Source organism: Cydia amplana, chromosome 27, assembly GCF_948474715.1.
Source record: "Cydia amplana chromosome 27, ilCydAmpl1.1, whole genome shotgun sequence".
Lineage (NCBI taxonomy): Eukaryota > Metazoa > Arthropoda > Insecta > Lepidoptera > Tortricidae > Cydia > Cydia amplana.
The window spans coordinates 2120094-2144997 of record NC_086095.1 but is presented as its reverse complement, the minus strand read 5'-3'; the positions used below and the strand labels follow the sequence as shown (position 1 = coordinate 2144997).

The window sequence follows — 24904 nt, the reverse complement described above, 5'->3', positions numbered from 1 at the left end:
AGGCGCGAAATTCAAATTTTCTATGGGACGTTATCCCATCGCGCCTACATTTTTCAAATTTCCCGCTTTGACCTTGGTGGATGACGGTGTGTTATGACGCCGTGGTACTTTCCACATGTCGCCACCGTAAAGACGGCCGTCTTTTGCTGCCGCTATATGACGGCACCGTTTTCGGAGGAATCCAAAGCTTAAGGGCCCTTTTCTGGTGGAAAGCGACAGTTGTTTAATCCCAGCCGCACTTACCTCGGCAGGGTTGGTGGTGCTGGCGACGCTGTTGGCGCGCGATGGCGCCGCGGGCTCCGCGCCGCTCACCAGCTCTACGTCGATGATCTTACGCGGCGCAGTCACGCTGCCGCACTACAAACAGACACATAATTAATTAATGAAATCTTTGTTTCAGGCAACTAGTGGCCCATACATAAATACCTTAAAACTAGCATACATATTATATAGTACATTATTGTCGAGGTTCGGAAGTAGCTACTTGCAGGCTGAGGATTCGTTTTAAACGGACGACCTTGGGAGTCCGTTTAATTGAATCCGAAGCCAGCAAGCAGCCTTCCAGCCGAGTCATATATAGTGCTTTTCTCAAAAATGGTGCAAGAAATAGAAATATTTTACAGAACTTACAGAAGCAACGTTCTAATTTTCCATTCATTTACACAGAAAAAAGTACAACCATTAAAAAAATTAGCTTGCCGCCTTTAAAAAAAAAAGAAGTGTATTTTTCTGCTGAAAATACGCCAAACTATTTGAGACACCTAAATAGTCGCGGTACCAACATTAAGCCTGTAACAGACTATCGCACCGCACCGCGACCTTGGAGCGTCGCACCCATAAGTGAGAGCGAGAAAGAGATATCTGTTTCTCGCTCTCACTTATGGGTGCGACGCTCCAAGGTCGCGGTGCGGTGCGATAGTCTGTTATAGGCTTTATAATAATAAGTGCTGATCATCTGTTTGGCTGTTTAAGGGACCTATGCCTTCATTTGATATGGCCATTTGAAGTTTTAAAAAGTTTGGAACTCGTTAAATAATGGAATTTGTATGCGACATTGCAGTCCCGAAATCGAGACTGCAATGTTTTTAACTTTTTAATTTTTTGAATGACCATAAACTACGCACTTCGCGACCTATTTTTTAACCGGCAACTTTGGCGTCCATTTTTGAGAAAAAAAATATAACTAAACACTAAAATAGTAAAAAAACCAAAAGTATACAGCTAAGATGCGCGAGCAGCCGCGATACCTTCATACTCGTACGCGACCCGGCCCCCGCGCCCCGCGCCCCCGGCCGGTTGGTCAACGACACCTTCTCGTAACTCATGAGGCCCTGGTACTTGCTCCGCGCTTTCGATTGGTCAATAGGCAATCTCTATGCTTTGCCTTAAGGTTGACTGGTAGAGAATGCTTTTGGCATTAAGTCCGCCTTTTGTACGATACGTTTTTCTTTTGTGCAATAAAGTTTAAATAAATAAATAGGGATGATGACACATGTTGAATTTTATAACAAAATCTAGTAAAATAGATAGCAAACGAGCAATTTATCACAATAATGTGGACATTAAAATTATATATGGAAATAATACAAAAATACAGGATCTGAAAGTATCAAATTTTTAGATTTTATTTGACTTCCAAAAAGGAAAAAAGTAAGGGTACATTCGGTTCCTTACATTTTGTCCAAAAAAGGATTTTAAAGCAACTACATATATACATTATACATACTTTAGGATGGGCACTGTGACCGTGACGTCACGTTCACATATCGTTTTGTAAAGAGCGATTCGCGAGTGGTGTACGAGTGTCGGTATTTGACTATCATTTCTGACTTTTGTATTGCTTTAATTCAATGGGTCCCATATATATAGACCAGCCATTCTCAAAGTGTGTTCCGCGGAACCCTAGGGTTCCGCGACACCCCTGCAGGGGTTCCGCAAGAATTTAGAATAATAAAATAAGCATAATTATTATGCTTATTAATAAAAAAATACACTTCTAAAAACTATTGTTTTATTGTATTGTAGGGTTCCATCAAGTATTTCGCTTTCCAAAAGGGTTCCGTCAAAAAAAAAGATTGAGAACCGCTGATATAGACATTTGATACCATAAATGAAAATTTGTCATCTAGCCCAGGGCTCTCCAAACCACGGCCCGCGAAGCGTTCCAATCCGGCCCGCGGGAACCAGGCTCCAGATGTTCAGCCCTAACAGCAGCAACCAGATACACCCCCTGGGCCTCGACGCGAAATTCTGAGGCACAATATGGCCGTCAGGTAAAAAAGTTTAGAGACCCCTGATCTAGCCTATTCTATGGTTACCTGCAGCTTTCCTAGCGAGTTCTCAAACTATGTGGGCACATAGGCGCGCGGCGGCGCGTCCTCGCTTGTAGAGTTGTGTCGCTCGCGCCCGTGGGACTCCTGCTTTACAATGTATGTACCTGCAGCTTTCCTAGCGAGTTCTCAAACTGTGTGGGCACATAGGCGCGCGGCGGCGCGTCCTCGCTTGTAGAGTTGTGCCGGTTCGAGTTGTGTCGCTCGCGCCCGTGGGACTCCTGCTTTACAATGTATGTACCTGCAGCTTTCCTAGCGAGTTCTCAAACTGTGTGGGCACATAGGCGCGCGGCGGCGCGTCCTCGCTTGTAGAGTTGTGCCGGTTCGAGTTGTGTCGCTCGCGCCCGTGGGACTCCTGCTTTACAATGTATGTACCTGCAGCTTTCCTAGCGAGTTCTCAAACTGTGTGGGCACGTAAGCGCGCGGCGGCGCGTCCTCGCTTGTAGAGTTGTGCCGGTTCGAGTTGTGTCGCTCGCGCCCGTGGGATTCCTGCTTTACAATGTATGTACCTGCAGCTTTCCTAGCGAGTTCTCAAACTGTGTGGGCACGTAAGCGCGCGGCGGCACGTCCTCGCTTGTAGAGTTGTGCCGGTTCGAGTTGTGTCGCTCGCGCCCGTGGGACTCCTGCTTTACAATGTATGTACCTGCAGCTTTCCTAGCGAGTTCTCAAACTGTGTGGGCACATAGGCGCGCGGCGGCGCGTCCTCGCTTGTAGAGTTGTGCCGGTTCGAGTTGTGTCGCTCGCGCCCGTGGGACTCCTGCTTTACAATGTATGTACCTGCAGCTTTCCTAGCGAGTTCTCAAACTGTGTGGGCACGTAAGCGCGCGGCGGCGCGTCCTCGCTTGTAGAGTTGTGCCGGTTCGAGTTGTGTCGCTCGCGCCCGTGGGACTCCTGCTTTACAATGTATGTACCTGCAGCTTTCCTAGCGAGTTCTCAAACTGTGTGGGCACGTAAGCGCGCGGCGGCGCGTCCTCGCTTGTAGAGTTGTGTCGCTCGCGCCCGTGGGACTCCTGCTTTACAATGTATGTACCTGCAGCTTTCCTAGCGAGTTCTCAAACTGTGTGGGCACGTAAGCGCGCGGCGGCGCGTCCTCGCTTGTAGAGTTGTGCCGGTTCGAGTTGTGTCGCTCGCGCCCGTGGGACTCCTGCTTTACAATGTATGTACCTGCAGCTTTCCTAGCGAGTTCTCAAACTGTGTGGGCACGTAAGCGCGCGGCGGCGCGTCCTCGCTTGTAGAGTTGTGCCGGTTCGAGTTGTGTCGCTCGCGCCCGTGGGACTCCTGCTTTACAATGTATGTACCTGCAGCTTTCCTAGCGAGTTCTCAAACTGTGTGGGCACGTAAGCGCGCGGCGGCGCGTCCTCGCTTGTGGAGTTGTGCCGGTTCGAGTTATGTCGCTCGCGCCCGTGGGACTCCTGCTTTACAATGTATGTACCTGCAGCTTTCCTAGCGAGTTCTCAAACTGTGTGGGCACGTAAGCGCGCGGCGGCGCGTCCTCGCTTGTAGAGTTGTGCCGGTTCGAGTTGTGCCGCTCGCGCCCGTGGGACTCCTGCTTTACACCTAATAAACAAGCTAATATTAGAACGTGTGTGTTGCCCTTAGGCCCACATGCACCATTTCACTAACCCGGGGTTAACCGATTAAGCCTGGAGTTACCATGGTTACCAGTACAGTTTGATACTTGATTAACGGTTTAATCGCTTAACCCCGTGTTTGTGGGATGGTGGTTAAGGGTTACCGTAAACCGACCGAGTGCGAGTCGGACTCGCGTTCCAAGGTTTACCGGACATTAAGTCCGACTCACGCTTGACTGCACATTTCTAATAGGTTTTCCTGTCATCTATAGATAAAGAACTATTTTGTTTTTTTGTTCAAAATTGTAGACCCAGTAGTTTCGGAGATAAAGGGGGGGGGGGGGGGGGAATGGTCGGACAGACAGACAGACAGACGCACGAGTGATCCTATAAGGGTTCCGTTTTTCCATTTTGAGGTACGGAACCCTAAAAAGTGTGTGTGAAATCCCCAATCCGCATCGGGCTAGCGTGGCGACTATAGCCCCAGCCCTGTTGCTCGTGAGAGCAGGCCAATTATTATCAGCAGGACAATGCAATTATTATGTACTAGTGACCCGCCCCGGCTTCGCAGGGATTAACAAATTATACATAAACCTGCCTCATGAATCACACTATTTAAAAAAACCGCATCAAAATCCGTTGCGTAGTTTCAAAGACCTAAGCATACATAGGGACAGACAGACAGCGGGAAGCGACTTTGTTTTATACTATTTAGTGATGATCTGTATGGTGACTCACCCCCGCTGTAGAATGGATGGTTCTGCTGATTCGCCTTGTGAGCCTCCTTCACTCCTTCTTTCTCTTTCTGCGACTGCCTTTCCAAGAACACCTGTATATAAACAAAAAAAAATATTTATACACGCTAGTAAAGTCAACGCTTGGTCGTAAGGGACATGATGTCGTATGTCCCTTACGACATTTGAAATTTCCACCCTATACAGCTTTGATTATTAATTTGAAGAAGTCACATTTCCTGAAAGTGCAAGCTAAATTGAACCTTAAAGGCACTGCTGTTATGTTGCGTCATAAGACCGCTATACTCGTCACTCACCGTATAATAGAAGTCGTGGATGTAAGGCGTGCCAGTGTTTAGCTGAAGCATCTGTTTGTTGATGACACACTGCTTGTATTTTGCGTCATAAGACCGCTATACTCGTCACTCACCGTATAATAGAAGTCGTGGATGTAAGACGTGCCAGTGTTTAGATGAAGCATCTGTGTGTTGATCAGTCACTGCTGTTATGTTGCGTCATAAGACCGCTATACTCGTCACACACCGTATAATAGAAGTGGTGGATGTAAGGCGTGCCAGTGTTTAGCTGAAGCATCTGTGTGTTGATGATACACTGCTTGTATGTTGCGTCATAAGACCGCTATACTCGTCACTCACCGTATAATAGAAGTCGTGGATGTAAGGCGTGCCAGTGTTGAGCTGGAGCATCTGTATGTTGATGAGCCACTGCTTGTATGTTGCGTCATAAGACCGCCATACTCGTCACTCACCGTATAATAGAAGTCGTGGATGTAAGGCGTGCCAGTGTTAAGCTGGAGCATCTGTATGTTGATCAGCCACTGCTTTTCGCGCTGCGTCATAAGGCCGCTATACTCGTCCGTGTCGCTTAATGATGTCACGTCATCGCCGTTCATATGCCTGAAACGAGTGTACGAGATACATGTAATAAATCTCAACGTGCTGTCAATATAGCCAACGCTATACAGACCAGCTATCATGGTCGCATTTTTATCACCTGTCATGCTATGCGTCACTTTCGCACTTACATATTTGCTAGAACGTGACAGCCATGGTGACAAATGATAAAGAGCCGGCCATCTTAGCCCTACAGGGTGTATCCTTGACCAAACCTTGAGGGGTAAATATGTAGGTCATAATCAACAACTTTTAGGGCTCATTTAGACGACGCGAGAACTCGCATGCGAGTTGGCGCGCCGTCTAAATCAGCCCTTATTATGGTACCAACCCCGAAATCGCGGATAAAAACTCTGCCGTCTCAGAGTGAATCAGAGCAGGCGTGGCTCACTCCGCGATTTCGTCGCGTCGCTAGAAGTACACGCGGCCCACACCAATTTAGGTGTCTAGTCATAGCAGTTGTCGCGCACCGCTACGGAACGGACGCCTGCTCGCGCTTGCGCCACCTAACGGTCATATCTGTCGTAACAGACGCATTTTATTAGAGTGAATCTTCTGTAGCTAGTACTGTAATTTATTCTGTGCCGAAAGCTAAATTAAACGCGCAACGAGCGACAAGGCGGGCGGCGCGATCAGTGCACGAGTTGCAGTCGCCGCGAGCCTGAAGAAGGACCCCTGACGGGCCCGAAACATGTCGCCGATAGCGACTAAAAATTCAAGTGAGTGAAACCGTTGTCGTCTAAACAGTTTTGAATAACTCACCTATGATTATTATTGAACGTCCCGTTCGGCCTCTGCCCGAACGCCATGTTATTGGGAAACTGCCCAAACCCCCTATTCAGCATCGGATCAGGCTGGCGTTATGATAACTATTGTTATAGACGCGTTTTGTTAAGGGGCCCACTGATTACCAGTCCGCCGGACGATATCTGCCTGTCAGTCAGAACAAAAAGGCCGACTGATAAGCAGTGGGCCCCTTTAGAGAGTGAATCTTCTGTACCTAGTACTATTATTTATTCTAAAGCTAAATTAAAATTGGAATAACTCACCTATGATTATTATTGAACGTCCCATTCGGCCTCTGCCCGAACGCCATGTTATTGGGAAACTGCCCAAACCCCCTGTTCAGCATCGGGTGATGGCTGGCGTTATGATAACTATTGTTATACTGTAGCATCGGGTGAGTATTCTGTATCAACTGCACCAGGTTTTGGGACGTCAGGTTGGTTGGGTTGGTCGGTTGGTTGGTTTTGGAGTTGTTGTAGACGCGGCTCTTCTGCAGTTTTGGTGGAGTTTTGCCGTTTTTGGGGGGGGATTGGTTGGGCTGGCTCTTTTGTATGTGCATCATTGGTTCGGGTTTTGAGGGGATGGCTGGGCCCTGAAAGTGAGAAAAATAATTAGAATAAAAACCGGCCAAGTGCGAGTCGGACTCGCGCACGGAGGGTTCCGCACCATCCACAAAAAATAGAGCAAACCAAATCGTGTTTGTGTTGTATGGAAGCCCCCCTTAAAAATTTATTTTATTTTATTTTTAGTATTTGTTGTTATAGCGACAACAGAGATACATCATTTGTGAAAATTTCAACTGTCTAGCTATCGCGGTTCATGAGATACAGCCTGGTGACAGACGGACGGACGGACGGACAGCGAAGTCTTAGTAATAGGGTCCCGTTTTTTACCCTTTGGGTACGGAACCCTAAAAATCGACCTTTAGCATAGAGAAATATAGTAAGCATAGAGTGCTCACTTCATACATCAGTTTTGGTCCCAAAACGCCTATTATTTTCGTAGTCGACATCTAGCGTCGAGTAACGGTAACCGCTACTTGATACTAGATGTCGCGAGTGTCGCGACTCACGAAAATTGTATTGAACAACAATTTACGACTAATTTTACAAGCAGGAGTTGATAATAGAGTTCCGGTTAATCCGTTTATATTTGTATATTTTGTAATATTTTAATCCGGACCGTGAAAATTAAAACGGAACGAATACTTACACGAAAATTATGATTGAACTGTCCAACGTTAGGATTGAAATTCTGCCTCGGCATACCCATCCCAGGCGGAGGCATCATCCTGGGCATCATGTGCGGAAACTGATTCATCCCCGGCTGGTTCATGCCCTGCTGATTCATGCCCGGCTGGTTCAAACCCGGGAACTGGTTGCCATTCGGCATCATCTGATTCTGACCCATATTCATGTTCGGGCCCATGTTGACTTGATTGGGCATCTGGTTCATGTGCATGTTTGGATGCATGTTGTTGGCGTAGTGGTTGGCGTTTTGCATGAACTGGTTGACGTTTTGGCCCATCTGGCTGACGGTTTGGCCCAACGGGTTGACGTTTTGGCCCATCTGGTTGACGGTTTGTCCCAACTGGTTGACGTTTTGGCCCATCGGGTTGACGTTTTGGCCCATCTGGTTGGGCATGCTGTTGATGTTGTTGGGGTGGCCCATTGGCATCATGGGCATGTTTTGCGGGGCGAAGGGGAGTGTTACCGGGGCCTGGAGCCCCGGGGGCCGCTGCAGGATGACTGGAGGAAATCGCGGCTGGAAAATATATATAAGTATTAATAGGGATGTTTCCTGAAGCGCTGGTGGCCTAGCGGTAAGAGCGTGCGACTTGCAATCCGGAGGTCGCGGGTTCGAACCCCGGCTCGTACCAATGAGTTTCTCGGAACTTATGTGCGAAATATCATTTGATATTTACCAGTCGCTTTTCGGTGAAGGAAAACATCGTGAGGAAACCGGACTAATCCCAATACGGGCCTAGTTTCCTCTCTGGGTTGGAAGGTCAGATGGCAGTCGCTTTCGTAAAAACTAGTGCCCACGTCAATTACTGGGATTAGTTGCCAAGCGGACCCCAGGCTCCCATGAGCCGTGGCAAAATGCCGGGACAACGCGAGGAAGATGATGAGGGATGTTTCCTGTATTTAGAATAAATTATTTCACACCATGCACGAAATAAAGCACAGAAAAATATTAGAAAAATCTAAACCGCAGTTATTTTCAGACACAATTTCTATATAATAAATCCGAAAGAACTATAAAGAGTAGGTAGGTGACGTCATTGTTCTATATTTCATAGAGATTCGATGGGAACTCTGCGATAAAACAACGCAAACTAACTGTGTTTGGGGTTATTAGTCTCCTAAGGCCCAACGAAAAATTGAGTATGTAGTCAGTACTGCCCGTAGTCCTACCAGTAGTACTATTGTTTTATACTCATTCAGACCCAAGTACTTAAAAGACTTTTTTAATGTTATTGTACAGCACTTTGATTTTTTTTTACGAACTTGTTAAAGGTCTCACAGACAAAACAAAACAGTCCTTTAGAAGTTCGTACATGCCAATTTCGATAAGCGCAAAATTTGAAAACAAAATGATGGGTTTTCTATTAAGTCCTACTGGTAGGACCGTGGTACGCTATGACTACACAATTGTTGTAGGAGCTGGGTCTGAATAAGAAAGTTAATAAGTACTATGGGTAGGACCTTGGGCCTTAGGAGGTTAGAATTGTCTCGGTGAGTATTAGTTGCTGTGGACAGAAAAGTACAGTCAGCGATAAAAGCTTATACCAAGAAGTGACCAAGAATGACAGTTTTACCAAAAAACTATTATTGTACCGAGACTGACTGAAATAGCAAGACCAATTCGTACGTTTCCGTGAAAATACGATGGCAAATAATTATGCACTACATAAGTATGTAATTTAGTTCAGTGACATGATAATGATGCATTCCTATTATCCCACATTATGGGCAATATCTGGGAGACCGAGCTTTGCTCGGAAAACATATAAAAACTCAAAAATGCGCGTTTTCCCTGAGATAAGACCTAGCTAGATCGATTTTCCGCCCCCGAAAACCCCCATATAGCAAATTTCATCGAAATCGTTAGAGCCGTTTCCGTGATCCCCGAAATATATACACAGTGTGGAATGATAAGTCGGGCCCTGGAGGGAAACTACCTTAAATTCTTAAGCTGGCTCATTTTACTTAAAGGAGACATTCCTTTATTTTTAAAAAGAAACAAAATTGCATTCAAAGTATTTTTCTTTTTTTCTTAAATTTGGCTTGTCTAAAAAAATCTTGAGTACTAAATATTACATTTTATGGATATTTTGTACGACAGACGAGTTTAAGACCTAATGTTTCTTGGAGAAATGTTATCATTAACATTAACTGTATCGACTAGTAGAATAAAATTGCGAGTTTTTATTTTTTGGAATTTTAGTCGGTTCGAGTCCCGGGCGAGGCAAGCGAGTTTTAGAAAATCTTTGAATGCAGTTTTGTTTCTTTCCAGCTTCTTAGCCAGGTTAGGCAGGTTAGGCTACGGCCATTAAAACAAGGCTTATCTAAGGAACTCACCTGGAAGTAGTTCTGCGATGGTGGAAACGGCGCCTGTTTTTGGCGCAGCTGCCGCTCTATCTCCTCTACAGTGCACACATTCTTGAGGATCGGTGCTGGCTGGAAACATTATACATGAATAACATAAATAAATATATACATTTTTTTTTATGTTGTGTGTTGACGATTCTTATTGGGAGATATTATTTTATACCTACTCTTACTAACGACTGTTCCAATTGGAAATTAATTGACTTTTATTTATTGTTTTTATTTTTTCTGTTCTTGTATTCTCGTAAGTTCTGACATTGTAAATTTATATTTTGGATTTGTAAGTATTTACCTACTTACTCTTATTCTAATTGTGTTGACAATCCTTATTGGAGCTATAATTTTATTTCATTAGTATTGTTATTATTTTCATTTTTATTTTTTATTTTTATTTTGACGATCATGATAGAAATTCTTATATTTTTGACATCAATGCAAACTTATTATGTAATTGTCTTTCATGAAATAAATCATCTATCTATCTACAAATAGGCTACATGACTAATTTTCATTTCATCTATCGATCGGGTTTGTTTTTAGGATCAAATGTCTATATGGGACCCATTGCATTAAAGTAACACAAAAGTCAGAAATTGTAGTCAAAGGCCGACAGTCGCACTTCACTCGCGAAACGCCCTAAACAAAACGGCAAGGGAACGTGACGTCAAGGTCTCTGGGAGCCCATCTTGTAGTATGGACGAAACAAGAAAATTGCGTGTTTGTCGGTGAAATATTGCGTTTATGTATATAGTTGCTATACAATATTTTTTTGGATGAAATGTAAGGAATCGAATGGTACCCTTACTTTTATCTTTTTTTGAAGTTAAAAAAAACCTAAATTTTGAAACTTTCAGGTCCTATATTTTTGTAATTTTTCAACATTTTATTTTAATATCCACATTATTGTGATAAATTGCTCGTTTGCTATCTACCTATATTCTACTAGATTTTGTTATAAAATTCAACATGTGTCATCATTCCTATTATAAACTGAAATAGATGTCATATATTAAAGAAAAAGTGACAAAGCCCTCCAGTGGTGAAGGCCGGATTCGAACCGGCGTCTTTAGCAATCCGGGCTAACGCCTTGAACCCCTCGGCCACCCCGCCACGGTGGAACCCGTCCCAATTTCTCGACTATATGCCATCTTACTAAGACTAGGAGTTTAGACCATTACGGGGTCAAAGGAATTCTGGCCAAGATGGTACACTCTGACAACACCGATTGTCGTATGTGATCGTATGAACTTAATGTGTGAATGTCACGCCCTAGCCAGACAAAGAATGAAGGACTTTGGAGCAGGATATCTGGAACCAAAGGACTTTAAAACGCTACCCATGAGCTCCATCATCCGACACATGGATATGGTGGGAAAAGCTCTTGAGTAGTTGACAATTCTCTAGGGGGTAATTGCACAAAAGATCCTTATGGGTCGAAGCGTATCCGCAAGGGCCCCCGAAAACAATAAGATAAGATAAGATAAGACTAGGAGTCTTTGACCAACTAAGGGCAAGCGATATGCGCTTGCAAAATATTTAATAAAATAATTCGATTTGTTCCCAAACTTGTGTAAATATACACACATCTTAAACAGATCAACCCAGCCCCAAACCAAGCAAATTTGCATACATATGTAAAAGTCTGGTGACAATGCAATATATGGTACCATCGAGCCGATTTGATGATGGAGACAGGAAGGTGGCCATAGGAACTCTGATAAATCTAGGCAACCCAACTGTGTTTAGGGTTTTTAGAATTGTCTCGATGAGTATTAGCTGCCTGTGGAAAGAAAAGTACTGTCAGCGATAAAAGCTTGTGCCGAAAATGAGATTTTTGCAAAAAACTTATTTATTCAGTGCTTACCGTCTGCGTGTGCGGCGGTTGGTATTGGAAAGGCGCGTCGTGCCTCCACACGCTCGAGCCGAGCGCTGAGGTGTGTTCGCTCTCGTCTAACACTAGCTGGGATAGTGACGCTTCTGAAAACCGAAACAATATTTAATTATATCTTTACATATACATATAATCACGCCTATTTCCCGGAGGGGTAGGCAGAGACCACGGATTTCCACTTGCTACGATCCTGACATACCTCCTTCGCTTCCGTTACTTTCATAACATTCCTCATACACGCTCGCCGGTTTAGGGTGCTCTTGACCTGGCCTTTCTTCAGGATTTCCCCGATCTGATCGGAGAAAGTCCGCCTAGATCTGCCCCTTCCAACTCCCTCTTCTACTTCTCCCTTATACCGACCGACCGACGACCGATACCGACCGGTCTGGCCTAGTGGGTAGTGACCCTGCCTGCTAAGCCGATGGTCCTGGGTTCGAATCCCGGTAAGGGCATTTATTTGTGTGATAAACACTAATATTTGTTCCGGAGTCATGGATGTTTTCTATGTATATAAGTATGTATTTATCTATATAAGTATGTATATCGTCGCCTAGCACCCATAGTACAAGCTTTGCTTAGTTTGGGGCTAGGTTGATCTGTGTAAGATGTCCCCCAATATTTATTTATTTATTTATACACTCTCTTTTTCAGCCTTCTTTCACTCATTCTTTCCAAGTGTCCAAACCATCTCAACATACCTTTCTCAATTCTCAGTTCTTTAATTTAAAAACAACTTTACAATACAATACTGTATTCAAAATTAGTATTTAACCGACTGTTTTTATTATATTAGAAGCGGTGGCCTAGCGGTAAGAGCGTGCGACTTGCAACCCGGAGGTACCAATGAGTTTTTCGGAATTAATGTACGAAATATCATTGGATATTTACCAGTCCTTTTTCGGTGAAGGAAAACATCGTGAGGAAACCGAACTAATACCAATAAGGCCTAGTTTACCCTCTGGGTAGGAAGGTTAGATGCCCCCCCCCCCCTAGGCCTCCGGCGATATCAACTTCCCCCCCCCTCGTTCATTTGCTGGCTACGCCCTTGCGCCCCGCTATAGTTCGTTTTTTTAGCATTAGAAAGAACTTGCAAGAAGGTAAGCGATCTTGATATGTCTTTTATTTGAAAAACCCTTTTAAAAAAATCAAAAACTATTACTTATGAAAGCAGAAGAATATAAATGATCGTATTAGATTCATAATTGTTACATATTTGACGTAACTTATTTTTAAAACGTGTTTTTCAATTAAAAGACACATCAAGATTGTTTACCTTATTTCTAATGCTAAAAAAAACGAAGTATAGATCGCGCCACTGAGGTTCTACCCTAAGGTTGTACTGTCAGGCGTGGCTCACTCCGCGATTTTCTCGCGCCGCTACAAGTACCTACAAGTACATGCGGCCCACACAAATTTTGGTGTCTAGCCATAGTAGTTGCCGCGCTCCGCTATGGAACGGGTGCCATATCTGTCGTAATAGACGCGTTTTGTTAGAGAGTGAATCTTCTGTACCTAGTACTATTTATTATTTATTCTGCGGTACTGTTTTTAGGGTTCCGTACCCAAAGGGTAAAAACGGGACCCTATTAGTAAGACTCCGCTGTCCGTCCGTCCGTCCGTCTGTCACCAGGCTGTATCTCACGAACCGTGATAGCTAGACAGTTGAAATTTTCACAGATGATGTATTTCTGTTGCCGCTATAACAACAAATACTGAAAACAGAATAAAATAAAGATTTAAGTGGGGCTCCCATACAACAAACGTGATTTTTGACCGAAGTTAAGCAACGTCGGGCGGGGTCAGTACTTGGATGGGTGACCGTTTTTTTCCTTGTTTTGCTCTATTTTTTGTTGATGGTGCGGAACCCTCCGTGCGCGAGTCCGACATGCACTTGGCCGGTTTCTGTATAAACTAGTGCTTACCCAGCTGCATGTTGGCATCGTCCAGGGTGCTGTGGTGGCGGCGGCTGCTCTCGATCTGAGAAGCCATCTGCTCGTGCTCCTCAAAATCGAAGCCGTCAGCTGTCGAAACAATATACACATTTTTCGCCTTTATTTATTTTTAGTTTTTTTATTTTATTTCCATAGAATGTAATTATAATATGAATGTATTACTGGTATTTATTTATTTCCAATTTGTTTGTTTTATTGGCATTGTTAATTATGTTGTGTACTTTCCGTGCTTCACTCGCCCTTGGCCCCGACGGAAGACCAGCGTTAGCCTGGGTCGGGACCATTTCGTGGTTATTTACATGTTATGTTTGAAATGATATGTGTTGTAATGTTAAGTGTAAAGTTTATTTTTGTTCCCCTGTTTTATCTGTTATATCTTTATTGCCACGAATAAACTATTTCTATTCTATTTATTTGTTGCAATAACAGATACTATAAGCACCACTTGCACCATCCGACTAATCCGGGGTTATTTCTATGAGCCTAGAGTGTCCCACTGTATGGTTCGGAGACATTGACAATCCGAGCCAATCTGACCAAGCGTATAAACGCGTTTGAGATGTGGTGTTGGCGCCGGCTTTTGCTAATACCGTGGACAGCAATGCGTACCAATCTCTCCATACTGGAGAAGCTACGCATAAAACGCCGGTTGTCAACAATATGCCAGGACCAAATGCTTGCATACTTCGGACACCTCTCACGTCGCTCTCCTGATAGCCTGGAAAGAGTAATAATGACGGGCAAAGTTGAAGGCGCGAGACCTCAGGCCCCTCCCCCTACTAGATGGTGTTCTCAAATTACGGCACCTATGCAATTAAAACTTTTTTTTTTTTTTTATTGCTAATAAACAAAAAAAACACTTACAACTATTACAAAACTTCGCCAAACTGCGTAACAGCAGTGAACGCATATAAACCATGGAAGTATTCTGTCCGCTCAATTATGACCCAACGTAAAGTATTCGATTGTAGGCGGTGCTTACAGAGTGTTCGATTGGCAACATCAGTTCGGCCGAGATGACAGTCAGTGACGGATGGCTAAATTGGTTTATAAAAACTACGTTTTTTGTAATTAAAAATGTCTTCATGTGTCGTGTAGTGGTGCAGAAGTTGTTTTAGTTCATATCAAGGACAGTGGAATCACTTTTCACTTGTAGTAAACAGATAACTTCAGTAAAATTTGGAATAAACATGACGACATTTTTTCAATACTACCGTGCTAAGCTAAAAAGTAACAACTGCATACGACTTTCATAACAACATACGACTTTTTAAATTGCGAGGATAATAGGGATGGTTTTATGCCAAATGAAGTAGACTATTTTATTAACTTATGTTTGGTTTAGGTATTTTCTATATACAGTAGAATCCGCTTATAATGACATTGAAGGGAAGTAACAAACGTCATACTAAGCGGATGTCATATAAAGCATAGTTGATAAACTTTTTATTTTATTTTTTCCAAATTAATCTCAAACTATTTTGTGAGAGATGAGTTTTATTAACCTTATACCAATTATCAACTTTCACCGAGAGTAAAAACTAAAACAATTTAAACGCCACAGACGTCCTCGCAGGGAAAGATGTGGGGCCGGCCACGAAAACTAGCGAATTTGTCAGTATACCCGGACATAATTCCATAAAAATAGTATTTATAGGTCATAGTAAGCGGTTTATCACTATAAGCGAAGTCATCTTATTCGACTTTGTCACAAGGAATTTCAAATGAAAACCAAACTTCGCACAGTAATTGCGTCATAGTAAGCGGTTGGTCAGTATAAGCCCGAACAGCCTCCTGAAGACAATAGCTGTAAGGAATGAGTGCTCAGTGATGCAACACTTAATTAAAAATACGTTGTCATTAGTGAGTTACGAATACTAACATAGTTTTTAGGTTTTAGTTTGTATATAATACTAACAAAATGGATCTTGTTGTCTAAATAAATAAACATTTATTATTATTATTATTATAAGCGCCATCTCTCTAAGATATCTAATGTTCTATTCATGAGATCCCGTGAGATAATCATACCCGGTCTCCTATATGTAGATACATTTTTCTCTATCACGCTTTCACTGAATTAATTTAACAAATACACACATTATCTCAGAATGTTGATCATTTGAATCCACCCTCTACTGTTACATATATGTAGGTTCTCTCTCAAGACATTTTCGTCAGTAGAAAAGAGCGGCGAATTTAGAAAATGTAAGCGCGCGAACGGTTATGGTCCCATACAAAATTGTGATTATGCGCCTTTTTCTACTGACAAACTTGCTTGACCGGCTATATACATATAAAACTAGATTTTGCCCTGTGCGCGGGGCCCGAGGGCCCCGCGGTGTGCGTGTTGTTTGTTGTATTGTTGTTGTTGTTGTGTTGTTGTTGGTGTTGTTGTTTGTGCTGTAGTTTCGTTTTCCAAAGGGAAAAAGAAATAAAGTCGTACTTTTGCTAGAAAGAAAAGGTCCGCATGCGAGCACTTCATTCCCGCAGCTCGGCCTTCGGCCTCGCGTGCTTGGGGATTCGTAAGGGACGCTCCGGGCCTTCGGCCCTACGCGGAGCTCGGCCTTCGGCCTTCGCTGGGTCTCGAAGCTCAGCGTCGCCTTCGACGGCTCGCTTATCAAGACAGTTGACTTGGTAGAACGCTTGGAAGCACTGCATTCACGCAGCTCGGCCTTCGGCCTCGCTTTAAATTACTGGGGGTTGCACGCTTGGGAGTCGGGATGAAGGCTCCGGGCCTTCGGCCCTCCGCCGGGGTCGGCCTTCGGCCTCCCGGCCTGAAGCTCGCCCTACGGGCTCGCTTAACACACTTTTTGTATAGGATTTTGCTTGGTTCGTCATTCCCGCAGCTCGGCCTTCGGCCTCGCCCAAAATTACTGGGGGTGAGGCACGCTTGGACGTTCGGGGTGAAGCTCCGGGCCTGACGGCCCTCCGCGGGGTCGGCCTTCGGCCTCCCAGGCTGAAGCTCGCCCTTCGGGCTCGCTTAACCTACTTGGAAATTTGACTTTTGCCCCTGTCCGCGCCGTTTTGGACTTTTTCCAAAAAAATTTTTTTACATAGTAATCTTGGGCCCCCAGACTCACCGCATGCCAAATCTCAGCGCGCTCGGACCAACTTGAAAAAAAAAACAATAAAAAGTCGGCCATTTTGATTTTTTTTAAATGCAGTTTATTTTGTCTCGGGGCCCTCTATGACATTTGGTCGAGCACCCCCTACCCATCTCGCACCGTTTAAGAGCTGCCATACAAAATAAAAATTGCCGTTTTCTCCGCCATCTTGGGATTTTTCCAAAAATTTTTTTTTTCATAAGAATCTAGAGGCCTCTATCTCCCGCCGTGCCAAATCTCGGCGCGCTCGGACCAACTTGAAAAAATTAAAAAAAAAAAGTCGGCCATTTTGAATTTTTTTAAATGCAGTTTTATTTCCCTCGAGGCCCTCTATGACATTTGGTCGAGCACCCCCCACCTATCTGGCACCGTTTAAAAGTTGCCATACAAAATAAAAGTGGCCAGATTTTCCACAATTGAAACATTTTTCAAAAATTTTTTTCTTCATAGGAATCTAGGGGACCCCGAGTTTCCGGGAGCAAAATTTCAGCGCGCTAGGACAAACTTGAAAAAATTAAAAAAAAAAGTCGGCCCGTTTGAAAAAAAAATGGCGGCTTCAAAAACTGCCAGGGTCCGTCTATGACATTTGGTCGAGCACCCCCCACCTAGGTCTCACCGTTTGGCCGGGCCGTCAAACATTTTTCTGACCGAGAGCGGTAGACCAAATGTCAGATTTTTCTGGAGGTCACCGAGCCGCCCTCTATACGACCGTACCATAGTCAAATACCCCCCGAACCCCCTTCCGGGAGATCAATTGATCATCAGTCAGTCGTGTTGCAGCTTTATATATATATCATATTTCCATTGGAACTGAAAGTGGGGATTTATTGTGACTCCGCCTGTTCAAATGTTTTTGACCCGATTCGTGTACCCATGTAAATTTTGCAGGCTGTATAGCCTGTCCGATTTCTAAGATCAAGTTCGCCATACATTTACTATGGCGTACTTGATCTTAGAAAAACGGACAGACTATGCCAGTACGGGTACCATCAGTTTGGCACTGACATAAACGCCGTCGAGAACGTTATTTACTTTCTATACATCTCGCTCGTACTCGCATATTAGTGCAAACGAGATGTATAGAAAGTAAATTACGTTCTCGATAGCGTAAATGTCAGTTTTGACACTGTCAGTGACTCATGGTACGGGCTCTGAACGTGACTTCGCACTGCCATACAGATTGATAATAAAATATACAAAATACTTATTATAGCGGAATACATTTATACAACAATGAATATTTAATTATGTTGAGTTAGTCTGTCATTTAATTTCATAACAACATTTTAACTAGTTATCTTTTAATCTGCATTAAATTATTATACGTGAATTATTTTACTGGTTCTTCAATGTATGGCATAAACCTATCCCTGTCCAAGTCATATTCTAATCAAATACGAACCGCGAACTCTCAGCGGCCAGTACGTACAGCAAGAAGGTTATTAGCGGATTAATGTCGCTGATTGGTAGTTATTGACATTATATGCATTTCATCTACACTTAGCTGTGTACGTTAGTGTAATAGAGACAAGCTCTGTAAACGTATCGTCTTATTTAAATGTAGGCGTTATTGTGTATGTGTGTGTGTGCTAATTTGGCCCGAGAATTTGAACGGTAATGTTCCCAAAGGCGGTTTCCAGTTATATGCTTTCACTGCGTAACAGTTTGTTGGCGAATGAGATACACCCAATTTCCCTTCATGCTTATACTATGCTAATTTAATTACTAAACTAATCTAATTATGACCAACTTGCATTAGCGTAACTATTTAATAACAAACTTTGAATTTTTTTCTTAAATATTGATTTAGTTGAGAAATCTTGCTCGGGGGGTATGACGTTAAAAATACGCGGTATTAAGTACTGCCTTGTTCTTCGACCATAATAATTAGAGGCTTGTGGCTCGTCATATCTTTTCCGTGTAGACTCTCTTAGACTTCTGTTGTAAACTTTTAAAGTCTTAAATTTATGACACTGCACGAGGCCATGCGCTTGGCGGGGAACAGAACCCTATGGAGGAACCTGGTCTTCAACAGAAGGACATGATGTCACGATCCTCAGTATTGAGGGACCGACTGAAGAAAAAGAGTGTCCCACTGCTGGGCAAAGGCCGCCCTCTCCACGTATCCCGGCCTTGACCAGTCTCCCACCAGTTCCTGTCAAAGGCGTCGAGGTCATCCCGCCAACGCCGTCGAGGTTTGCCGCGACCCCTGGTTTGATGTGGGACCCAATTGGTTATTATTTTAGCCCACAAATCATCAGGCATACGGCAAATACCCGGGGTTAACCAGTTAAATTGTTTACTCACGTGCTGCTCACGTGCTCGTGTGCTGGTGACCATGGCAACTCCAGGTTTAACCGGTTAACCCCTGGTTAGTAGGATGGTGCGAGTAGCGCTAAGTCTTTGTTGAGTATTGAGTGACTGTAATGATATGACAAAAACACTGACAATCACAGATCAGGATTTGAACCTGGGTCCTCGTAAACCGTACGCAGAAGTCAGAAATTTTCCTGGCATGTCATACGAAAATGTCAGGAATTTTAGTGAATTGAAACATTATTCAAATTTACTTATATACAGTGTGGATAAATAAGTCGGGCCTTGGAGGGAAACTACCTTAAATCCTTAAGCTGGCTCATTTTACTTAAAGGAGACATTCCTTTATTTTTAAAAAGGAACAAAACTGCATTCAAATATTTAAATAAATTTCGCAATTTTATTCTCCTAGTCGATACAGTTAATGTTAATGATAACATTTCTCCAAGAAACATTAGGTCTTAAACTCGTCTATCGTACAAAATATCCATAAAATGTAATATTTAGTACTCAAAATTTTTTTAGACAAGCCAAAATGAAGAAAAAAAGAAAAATACATTGAATGCAGTTTTGTTTCTTTTTAAAAATAAAGGAATGTCTCCATTAAGTGAAATGAGCCAGCTTAAGGATTTAAGGTAGTTTCCCTCCAGGGCCCGACTTATCTTTCCACACTGTATACCTAAAACAAATTAAATTTAAACAATGTAGGTACAGATGTAGTGCATAATGCTTTTTTCTGCGTCGCACCGTTGCTCAGAGTGGACGTGTGTTTGTTGAGTTGTTGTGCATTTTTAAATTTAAATTTATTTACATTTCTCGATGCAGTCTAGAAGTTCTCATTTCTCGGTACCTCCTTGTCTTGCTTGGGAGAAGTTGAACTTGGCCTGTCGGCCATATTGATAAGTGTCGGACCTCCTGCTCTAAAGTGCGAGTGAATCGAGTGACGTAGTCGACTGTGAACGAAGTTTGGTGCCGGAGTGCGGTGTTACCTAATTCAGCTTTTTGTATCTTTGCGCGGATTTGATCTCCCGGCCCCCTGCGTCCGTGTCGGCGACTTTACCGCTGCGCTACGAGAGCTTGAGCGAGCCGGCGCGAAATTACGATACAAGTTCAACGTCGTTATCGGTTTGAGTGACGCGCTGTGATATTGAACCTTAGTGACAAGCAAATAGAAGTCATATTTACAAAATGTCGTCGTGTCAATCCTGTGATATTCAGATCAATAATAATGACTATTTACAATGTACGGCATGCAGTGGACTTTACCATTTGTCTTGCTTAGACTTAACTTTGGAGCAAGCTTTAAACGTGAGACAAGCGTGGTTATGTTCGTTTTGTTCATCGGTCAACACGCGGCGACGGAGGAATGACAACACCCCCGTTCAGCGTGCTGCTTTTGACGACTCTGTCATGTCGTTGGATGATTCACACGCTGCAGACAGGCCCCCCCTCGTAGTTAGAACAGACAATGGCAATTTGTTAGTGACGCCGCCGAATTCCTATCATGAAAATATTAGAAATATATCTGGAAATAGCAGTTCACTTTTAACATCTGGTCCTGAAGCGTTATTACACGATATTTTGACGAAAGTGTCGGCGTTACAGACTCAATTCTCGGCGATTCAAGCAATACAATCGGATTTGTCCCAAGTTAAGTGTGATATTGCCGAGATGAGGAGCAGTATCGACTCCAAATTGACTGACTTAGCCGGCAGAATGAGCACGATTGAGTCTCGGGTTAGCGCACTGGAAGAGTGCAAAGCAGAATTGGACGACGTAAAAAAGGCAATCGGCGATGTTATAAACGACTCCCGAAGAAATGAACAGTGGGTTAGGCGATCTAACATACAAATCAATGGCGTGCCGGAAACAAAGGGAGAAAACCTGTTCACCATTCTGAAGTCGTTAGCGGACCTAAGTGGATACTCGCTGAATACGAACACCGACGTAGACTTTGTTACGCGTGTTGCTGTGAGGAACGACTCGGACGGCGCCATACCGAAACCCATTATTGTTAAGATGCAAGCGCGCTATAAGAAAGACGACTTCATGGCGTCACTCCGTAAATTAAGAAATTTAAAAGCTTCCGACTTAGGATACAATACCAGCCTTAATCGAATTTACGTGAATGACCATCTCTCGACTTACAATAAATATCTACTCAAAGAGGCGAAACAACGAGCCAAACAGAAAAAATATCAATTTTGTTGGGTTCGCAATTGCACAGTCATGGTTCGGCGCGATGAAAAGTCCCCGGTTTTGTATATTGGGTCGGAAGAGGCTTTAAACAAAATTACATAGGCGTTACAACTTTAGCTTTGCATTTGTGTATCAAAAACCTTTACCTCTATATTTTATTACTTAAATTGTGTATAAGTGATATTAATATTTGCAGAAACAAATTATATCTTGGCTGTATTTCTTGCTATAAATTAGTTCATGGAATATTTATTTTCGATTTATCTTACATTATTTCTTGCATACTATTGCTTATTATTGCTGGAGCTTGGCTTGCTATTGAAATGATTTTTGTTCTAAGATCCAAATACAGAAATATTGAATTAAATATTAATTTTATCGTTAAATAATGGACGGTAATATTAGTATATATTACCAAAATGCACGGGGCTTAAGGTCAAAAACAATTGAATTTCTTCGTAACGTATTAAGATTTAACTACGACTTTGTTTGTATTACGGAAACCTGGCTCCTGCCTGGAATATTTGATTCTGAACTTTTCGATTCTCGATACTCGGTTTACCGTACTGACCGTGATTATGAGCGAGTAGGTATGACGCGGGGAGGAGGTACGCTTATAGCCGTGCATCGTAAGTTCAGAGCTGAAAAACGCGATCTTCACCCATTCGTCGATTTACTTGACGCTGACGTCACCTGGATTGATGTACCTATCGCTCAAGGACCTACTGGTAAGAAAATAAGGTTATTAACTTGTTATTTTCCACAAAGTAAGTTCCAGATAGAGTCCCAATCATCATTTTTTGAATTTTTATCTAATATTTACACTGACTTTCCTAACGATTATTTCGTAGTGTTAGGTGATTTTAACATTCCGGGAGCCTCCTGGATACCTAATGTACCTAGCCAAAAAAAGTTCAAGTTGGAGATTCCAAATTGTGATATTTTAACGACTCAGTTGTCTGCGTTTATGTGTTTTACCGACTGGTATCAATTCAACGACATTCCCAATCAAAATGGTAGACAATTAGATTTAGTTTTGTCAAATATTGACTGTAGTGTATCAAACGTTGAAGCCTTGGTTCCTATAGACTATCATCACCCGGTCTTTTGTGTAAAGACTTGTATAGGGTCGAGTGATAATTACTTAAAACCAGCGCGTCGTATAGTACGGCGTTTCTATGCAGCTGACTACGACATTGTAAACGCTGAATTGGATAAAGTGGACTGGGAACGTTGTCTTCCACAAGATAGCATAGAAAAAGCTGTTGACACTTTCTATGATATTCTAAACCGAATTATAGATGACCTGATCCCCACTAAAATAATAAATTCTAGCCATGACAAATTTCCCGTATGGTACTCCCGACCATTAATAAAAATGATTAGGAATAAAATAAAGACCCATAAAAAATGGAAAATTTATGGACGAATCGCGGATTACATAGCATTTTCAAAATTAAGGGCAAAGATTAAATCCATGGAAAATTCATGCTACAAATTATTCATCTCACGATCTGAAAACAACATTCGTTATAACTCAAAATCTTTTTGGTCATTTTTAAAGTCTAAGATGAGCGTAAACGGGATACCCAACACACTTTTCTTGGACAACAGTGTTGGTAATAGCGGCAAAGAAGTCGCTGATTTATTTAATACCTATTTTCAGTCAGTTTTCGTGAATAGTGTTAACTCTCAAGCACCTTGCCAATCTACTTCAATTGCATTAAATAACACTGTGTTTTCGAATTGCCTAATAAATAATGTTAATATCACTACCTCTCTAGTTGAAAGCTACCTTAAAGGATTGGTGACTTCTAAAGGCTGTGGACCAGATGGAATACATCCCATATTTTTAAAGAACTGTCGGGCGAGGTTAGCTTTTCCCATATGCCTACTATTCAATCTTTCTTTAAGGACTGGGACATTGCCATGTTGTTGGAAGAGATCGATCGTAGTTCCAATCCATAAAAGTGGCAATAAACATGATATAAAAAACTATCGGGGTATCTCTAAGTTGTCGGTTATCCCTAAAATGTTCGAAAAAATTATCTACGACTCATTGTTTTATGCAGTTCGACCGAAATTGGTAAATCAGCAACATGGATTTATCAATAGACGCTCCACTGAGTCCAATTTATGTCAGTTGATTGATTATGCGACGAATGCAATGGATAAGGGCTATCAGGTAGATGTTATTTATACCGACTACTCCAAAGCATTCGATAAAATTTCTCATTCTCTGCTTATTCAAAAATTACAAACTTTTGGAATTCACGGTAATCTTTTGAGATGGCTTACTTCCTACCTGCGCGACAGAACACAAGCAGTTGCTATAAAGGGGTACACTTCTAGCTTTGTTCCCGTATCTTCAGGCGTACCTCAGGGATCCCATTTGGGTCCATTATTATTCAATATTTACATTAATGACGTTGTTGATTGTTTCAAATTTTCTGATTTATTATTATATGCCGACGATACTAAAATATATACTATTATAAAGAATAGAGATGATTGCACGAAACTTCAAGCTGATCTTGATAGACTAACTTTATATTGTTCTGTAAATGAACTGTACTTGAATGTCGAGAAATGCTGTGCTATTACGTTTACAAGAAAACGCAATAAGATAGAGTATAATTATTCTTTAAACAACAAAATTTTAAGGGTTGTGTCTGAAGTGAAGGATCTGGGTATAAATCTCGATAGTGAACTACAATTTATTTCACATATTGACAAAATTTCTACGAAAGCATACAGAATGATGGGATTCATTTTCCGCCAAAGCAAGGATTTTACAAACCCTAAGACTCTGCAACTTCTATTTAACGCATTTGTTAGGTCAAACTTAGAATACGCGACTACAGTCTGGAATCCTCATTTTAATGTTCACATTCATACAATTGAAAAAATTCAAAACAAATTTATTATAACAATGAAATATAAATTTAAATCTTTTAGCACTAACAATTTAGAGTCTCTTCAAACACGTAGAGAAATTCGAGATCAGATATTTTTGTTCAAAATCTTACATGGCCTTATTGATTCACCTAATCTTTTATCTAAGATTTCGATTCGATGTCCTAATCGGCGAACTCGCTCCACAAACCTTTTTGCAATTGACTTTGGGCGCACTACGTATGCAAGAAATAGTTTCTTAGCTAGAGCGTGTAGAACTTATAATGAAAAATTTGCTGATATAGATATATTTCATTTATCATTACAACAGTTTGTTTCTGCAATAAAAAGTACAGTTAATAATAAAAATAATATCCATTAGTAATTATATTACATCATACTTGCCAACGTTTACATGTTGTTGTTATGTGTGTTTTTTCAACAATTCAAGTTAGGTATTTGAGTTTTGCATGTTGTAAATTCTATTAATGTTAAAATAGGTTTAAGTTTAAATTGTATTAATGTTAGCTTCTGAGCAGCATAACTGTTATTATTCATTAGTGGAAACTGTGTGGCTTGTGAATGTGTTATCTGA

General features: G+C 42.2%; 2 protein-coding genes and 1 non-coding gene across 3 annotated transcripts in view; 1 reads left to right on the top strand and 2 right to left on the bottom strand.

Annotated features, from left to right (window-relative positions):
- LOC134660507 (protein PAT1 homolog 1) overlaps positions 1-24904 on the bottom strand; it is a 37170-nt gene that overhangs the window by 9585 nt on the left and 2681 nt on the right. Inside the window, exons 3-11 of the mRNA XM_063516279.1 lie at positions 13763-13861; positions 11814-11926; positions 9920-10018; positions 7548-8099; positions 6599-6927; positions 5405-5552; positions 4640-4730; positions 3763-3887; positions 244-357 (exon numbers count right to left, since the gene is read on the bottom strand). Coding sequence (XP_063372349.1) covers positions 244-357; positions 3763-3887; positions 4640-4730; positions 5405-5552; positions 6599-6927; positions 7548-8099; positions 9920-10018; positions 11814-11926; positions 13763-13861 — 1670 coding nt within the window. The remainder of the gene's footprint in view (positions 1-243; positions 358-3762; positions 3888-4639; positions 4731-5404; positions 5553-6598; positions 6928-7547; positions 8100-9919; positions 10019-11813; positions 11927-13762; positions 13862-24904) is intronic.
- Trnas-gga (transfer RNA serine (anticodon GGA)) lies at positions 10987-11059 on the bottom strand. The gene has a single exon. It is a non-coding gene; the product is annotated as a tRNA-Ser (tRNA).
- On the top strand, positions 20439-24662 carry LOC134660486 (uncharacterized). The gene has a single exon (XM_063516255.1). The coding sequence runs from the start codon at positions 20626-20628 to the stop codon at positions 21514-21516; it is 891 nt and encodes a 296-aa protein (XP_063372325.1). The 5' UTR covers positions 20439-20625; the 3' UTR covers positions 21517-24662.